Source organism: Hypanus sabinus, chromosome 3, assembly GCF_030144855.1.
Source record: "Hypanus sabinus isolate sHypSab1 chromosome 3, sHypSab1.hap1, whole genome shotgun sequence".
Taxonomy (NCBI): Eukaryota; Metazoa; Chordata; class Chondrichthyes; order Myliobatiformes; family Dasyatidae; genus Hypanus; species Hypanus sabinus.
This window is the reverse complement of record NC_082708.1, coordinates 3,113,860-3,119,859: the sequence shown is the minus strand read 5'-3', so window position 1 is coordinate 3,119,859 and position 6,000 is coordinate 3,113,860. Positions and strand designations below refer to the sequence as shown.

At 50.9% G+C, this 6,000-nt stretch overlaps 1 protein-coding gene across 1 annotated transcript in view; it reads left to right on the top strand.

Annotated features, from left to right (window-relative positions):
• The first annotated feature begins 2,514 nt into the window (after nt 1-2,514).
• LOC132390687 (short transient receptor potential channel 2-like) overlaps nt 2,515-6,000 on the top strand; it is a 69,034-nt gene continuing 65,548 nt past the window's right edge. Inside the window, exon 1 of the mRNA XM_059963244.1 lies at nt 2,515-2,604. Within this exon, the coding sequence (XP_059819227.1) occupies nt 2,590-2,604 (15 nt within the window). The 5' untranslated portion in view covers nt 2,515-2,589. The remainder of the gene's footprint in view (nt 2,605-6,000) is intronic.

Genomic DNA, 6,000 nt, shown 5'->3' with positions numbered 1-6,000 from the left:
TGCAATGCAGCTTCTCTGGAACTGTAACACTGCTCACTGCTGAAGGACAAGGTAAAGCAATAAACGAATGCAGAATAGTCATCGGATCTGTATGGATATGTACAAGACAAGCTTTTCACTGGATCGCGTACACTTGACTCCAGTGAACCAATTCCGGTTTCCTCGGCAGATGCTGCCTGACCTGCTGAGTTCCAGCAGTTGCTTATTTGTAAGAAAAAGTAATGACTTCCCCAGCCCTGCCCGTTCAGATCCCTGCTTTCTGCTCAACAATGAGAGCCCTTTCACATCCTCTCCAACTCCCTTTATACCTCCTTCCCCCAGCTCTGCCATCTGCATGTTGTAGCCAAGAAAATTAAGGAAAAAAATCACCCAAGTTCAAAAGTTCCAAGTAAATTTATTGTCAAAGTATATATATATGTATATGTCACCATATACAACCCTGGGGTTCATTTTCTTGTGGGCATACTCAATAAATCTATAGAATAATAACTAGAACAGAATCAATGGAAAACTTGGGCATTCAAGACAGCAAACTATGGACATAAAAAAGAAAGAAATAATAAAAAAAATAATAAATAAATCATCAATAAATACAGAAAACGTGTGGGATCATTTCAGTGTTGGTTTGAATAAAGTTGAGTGAAGTTATCCCCACTGGCTAAGAGCCTGATGGTTGAGGGGTAATAACTGTTTCTGAACCTGGTATTGTGGGACCTGATGGTTGAGGGGTGATAACTGTTCCTGAACCTGGTGGTGTGGGACCTGATGGTTGAGGGGTGATAACTGTTCCTGAACCTGGTGGTGTGGGACCTGATGGTTGAGGGGTGATAACTGTTCCTGAACCTGGTGGTGTGGGACCTGATGGTTGAGGGGTAATAACTGTTCCTGAACCTGGTATTGTGGGACCTGATGGTTGAGGGGTAATAACTGTTCCTGAACCTGGTGGTGTGGGACCTGATGGTTGAGGGGTAATAACTGTTCCTGAACCTGGTGGTGTGGGACCTGATGGTTGAGGGGTAATAACTGTTCCTGAACCTGGTGGTGTGGGACCTGATGGTTGAGGGGTAATAACTGTTCCTGAACCTGGTGGTGTGGGACCTGATGGTTGAGGGGTAATAACTGTTCCTGAACCTGGTGGTGTGGGACCTGATGGTTGAGGGGTGATAACTGTTCCTGAACCTGGTGGTGTGGGACCTGAGGCCCATTCTTCCTGATGGCAGCAGGGAGATGAGAGCGTGTGCTGGGTGGTGGGGCCCCTGGTGATGGATACTGCTCTCCCGTGACAACACTGCATGTAGATGTCCTTGATGGTGCAGAGGATTTACAGGTGGACTAGATAACGTCCACTACTTTTTGTAGGAGTTTCTGTTCAATGCATTTGCGTTTCCATACCAGGCTGTGATGTAGCCTGTTGATAAATATAATCAATAGTCAATATAAGCCCACTTCTAGACCCCAATGACACGTGTGTGTGAGTGTGTGTGTGAGTGTATGTGCGAGTGTGTGTGTGTGAGCGTGAGAGTGTGTGCGAGTGAGTGACTGTGAGCATGACAGTGTGTGCGAGTGAGTGAGTGTGTGTGAGTGTGTGTATGTATGTGTGAGAATATTTATGTATGTGAGAGTTTATGAATATTTATGTATGTGTATGAGTGTGTGTATGTGAGAGAGTGTGTGAGTGTGTGTGTGTGTGAGTGAGTGTGTGTGTGAGAGAGTGTGTGAGTGTAAGTGTGTGTGAGAGAGCATGTGAGTGTGATGTGTGTGTGTGTGAGTGTGTGTGTGTTTGTGAGAGAGTGTGTGAGTGTAAGTGTGTGTGTGATGTGTGTGAGAGAGCATGTGAATGTGATGTGTGTGTGTGTGTGACTGTGTGTGTGAGTGTGTGTGTGTGAGTGTGAGTGTGTGTGTGTGTGTGTGTGTGTGTGTGTGTGTGTGTGTGTGTGTGTGTGGCGGGGATGGTGGCACTGAAAGGCATTGGCCAGATTGACAATGAACTTGACAGACTGCCACTTTCATGACACCTGCTCCTTCTCAGGGGCTCCGTAGGAAAGAGAAGGAAGGAAGGGATGGAGGGAGGGAGAGAGGGAGAGGGAGAGAGAACGAGGTGGGGGGCCTGGGAAGTATTTGATGACTGAGTAACGTGTTTAGAACAGTAATTTCATGTCCGATGTCAGGGAGAATCGGTCTGATTCTGGGAACTGCCACAGACAAACAGCTCTGTTTGTTAGTGTAACTTTCTGACGGATTTTAATGAGCGGTCTGTTTCTAATTAGTGAATCCACCCTGGAACGCCGTGCAACCAGATTGTTGCTCCCTGGGGGAGGTTGATAATTACAGCCCCGGGCATCATTTGACAGAGAGTCCCTGGACGGGTAACGTGTCATTCCCCCCATGGTCCCAGCCGCTGCCGGCTCGGCACAGTCCGCCAGCCGCCGTCACTCGCACCTGGTCGCGGGGAGTTCGGGCTCGGAGCGGCCACCATGGGTGACCTGCGCAGGCTGTGATCGACCACCGCTCCAGCAACGCGTTCCGTGACGGGTTTGACACAGGTCGGAGAGCAGGACACCCGAGGGGTGCCAAGGACGAGTGTTAACCATGGAGCATCTGACGGTGAGAGAGGGGCGAGGGGCGAGGGGCAGCAGGGTCCACCGTCCCACGCCACTTGCCTGCTGGAACCCCCGCCGAGATCTGGGAAGGGTTTCCAAGAAGTCAGGGAGGGAAGGGTGGGTGGGGAGAGAGCAGGAGGGGTGTCATCCAGTGGAAGTAGAATGGGGGGGGGGGTAACAATGGCTGGGACAGAGACAGAGAAGGAGCGGGGGCAGAATTCTGCCGATGACCCCCACCCTGTCCGGGAGAGGTTCTGTTACCCAGAGAGAGTTCGCGGTCACCCTCACACGCCCCTCTAAGGGCTTCAGTGGGCTGGAGGGTAACTCCAGTAAACCCATCAGTGGAGGAGGAGGAGGGAGGGGAACCCGAACTGACCCACCTTGTCAGCGCCAGCTTTGCTCTCCCGCTGTAACGCCTCCCCCCCAATCCAGCTGCCCACCCTACATTCCTGACCTGGTGATTCGGGGTAGGGGGAGATCACACCCTCCCACAGCCTGGCCCTGTCCTTAAAAAAAAGCTTCCCAACCTCCCATTCCCCCACCCTCATCTCCTCCCCCTCCCTTCGTCATCAACTCTCCCCTTGATCCCTCTCCTTTCACCCCCATTCCTTCATCCCTCCTCAAAGTCCATCCACCCCTCCTCTCCCCTCTCCTCCATGACTCTGTTCTCCCCGCCCTCTGTCCCTTCTGGTGGTGTTGGTGGAGATCGGCCCATCTCGGGCCGGGGAGCCCGTAGCTGCGGCTCAAGCTGGGAGCTGTTAATTGCTCCCATTCACCCCCAGAGACAGCTCCATGGGTGCGGCTAGCACAGAGCCATGGGAATAAGGGTAAATAAAGGCACAGGAACCCCCCCCCCCACCCTTCCTGAACCACACTGGAGTCCGGGGAAATGAGTGGGGTGGTGAAGGATCCAACCTCGGGACGGGACAGGCAACGTGAGTCAGGGGAGGGTCTTCCGAGAGAGTCCGAGTTCCACACTGTTTCCCGTCCGGTCCAGTGCTCTCCAATCCTAGCTGTTGGTCTCATCCATCACGCCTATTTACCCCACCCCACCCCTACTATCACTCGCCCATCTCCTCCTGTTTACCCCACCCACCCCTACCCTCTATCACTCACCCATCACCTCCTGTTTACCCCAGCCACCCCTACCCTCTATCACTCACCCATCTCCTCCTGTTTACCCCACCCACCCCTATCCTCAATCACTCACCCAATATTGTGTTACACCTTCCCCGGACTGTCCCTGCCCTCACCCCAGTACCACACCCCTCTTGCCCCTCTCCCCACGCCCAGGCCCTTCCCCAGTGCTAACGAAACGCCGGTCTCTGTTACCATTTCAAGGTTGTTTAATGTAATTTCCGGTCCACAAGTGTAAAGGAGAATGAAATAATTGTCAGCAACACACACAAAACGCTGGAGGAACTCAGCAGGCCAGGCAGCATCTATGGAAAAGAGAACAGCTGACGTTTTGGGCTGAGACCCTTTGGCAGGACTGGAGAGAAAAAGCTGAGCAGATTTTAAAGGTGGGGGGTTTCAAGGCAAAAACACCAGGTGAGAGGTGAAACTGGGAGGGAGGGTGAAGTGGAGAGCAGGGAAGTTGATTAGTGAAAGAGATACAGGGCTGGAGAAGGGGGAATCTGATAGGAGAGGACGGAGGTCATGGAAGAAAGGGAAGGGGGAGGAGCTCCAGAGGGAGGAGATAAGGTGAGAGAGGGAAAGGGGGATGGGAAATGGTGAAGAGGGTGGGGGCATTACCGGAAGTTTGAGAAATTTATGTTCATGCTATCAGGTTGGAGGCCACCCAGACAGAAGGTGTTGTTTCTCGAACCTGAGTGTGGCTTCATCCCGACTGTAGAGGAGGCCCTGGATTGACATATCGGAATGGGAAGTGGAATTAAAATGGGTGGCCATTGGGAGATCCTGCTTCTTCTGGCAGACAAAGCGTAGGTGTTCAGTGAAGGGGTCTCCCAATCTACGTCATGACTCACTGATACACAGGAGGCCACACCGGGAGCACAGAACCCCAACAGGCTCACAGGTGAAGTGTTGCCTCACCTGGAAGAACCGTTTTGGGCCCTGAATGGTGGTGAGGGATGAGGTGTAGGGGCAGGTGTAGCCCTTGTTCTGCTTGCAAGGGTAAGGGTCAGGAGGGATGAATGGACAAGGGAGTCTCATAGGGAGTGATCCCTGCAGAAAGCAAAAAGTTGGGGGGTGGGGGAAGGATCCCATTGAAGATGGCAGATGTTGTGGAGAATTACGTGCTGGAGAGTTCAGCACAGGTACGTTCCAATGAGACGGAAAGGATGGTAGGGTACAGGAACCTTGGTGTACAAAGGCTGTTGTAAATCTGGTCAAGAAGAAAAGAAGAGCTCACGAAAGTTCAAAAAACTAGGTAATGATAGAGATTCAGAAAATTATAAGGCTAGCAGGAAGGAGCTTATGAATGAAATTAGGAGAGCCAGAAGGGGCCATGAGAAGGCCTTGGCGGACAGGATTAAGGAAAATCCCAAGGCATTCTACAAATATGTGAAGAGCAAGAGGATAAGACGTGACAGAATAGGACCTATCAAGTGTGACAGTGGAAAAGTGTGTATGGAACCGGAGGGGATGGCAGAGGTACTTAATGAATACTTTGCTTCAGTATTCACTACAGAAAAGGATCTTGTCGATTGTAGGGCTGACTAAAGAGCTTGAGCATGTAGATATTAAGAAAGAGGATGTGCTCGAGCTTTTGGAAAGCATCCAGTTGGATAAGTCGCCGGGACCAGATGAGACGTACCCCAGGCTGCTGTGGGAGACGAGGGAGGAGATTGCTGAGCCTCTGGCAATGATCTTTGTATCATCAATGAGGATGGGAGAGGTTCCGGAGGATTGGAGGGTTGCGGATGTTGTTCACTTATTCAAGAAATGGAGTAGAGATAGCCCAGGAAATTATACACCAGTGAGTCTTACTTCAGTGGTTGGTAAGTTGATGGAGAAGATCCTGAGGGGCAGGATTTATGAACATTTGGAGAGGTATAATATGATTAGGAATAAGTCAGCATGGCTTTGTCAAGGGCAGGTCGTGCCTTACGAGCCTGATTGAATTTTTTGAGGATGTGACTAAACACATTGATGAAGGTAGAGCAGTAGATGTAGTGTTTATGGATTTCAGCAAGGCATTTGACAAAGCACCCCATGCAAGGCTTATAGAGAAAGTAAGGAGGCATGGGGTCCAAGGGGACATTGCTTTGTGGATCCAGAACTGGCTTGGCCACAGAAGGCAAAGAGTGATTGTAGACGGGTCATATTCTGCATGGAGGTCAGTGACCAGTGGTGTGTCTCAGGGATCAGTTCTGGGACCCCTATTCTTCATGATTTTTATAAATGACCTGGATGAGGAAGTGTAGGGATGGGTTAG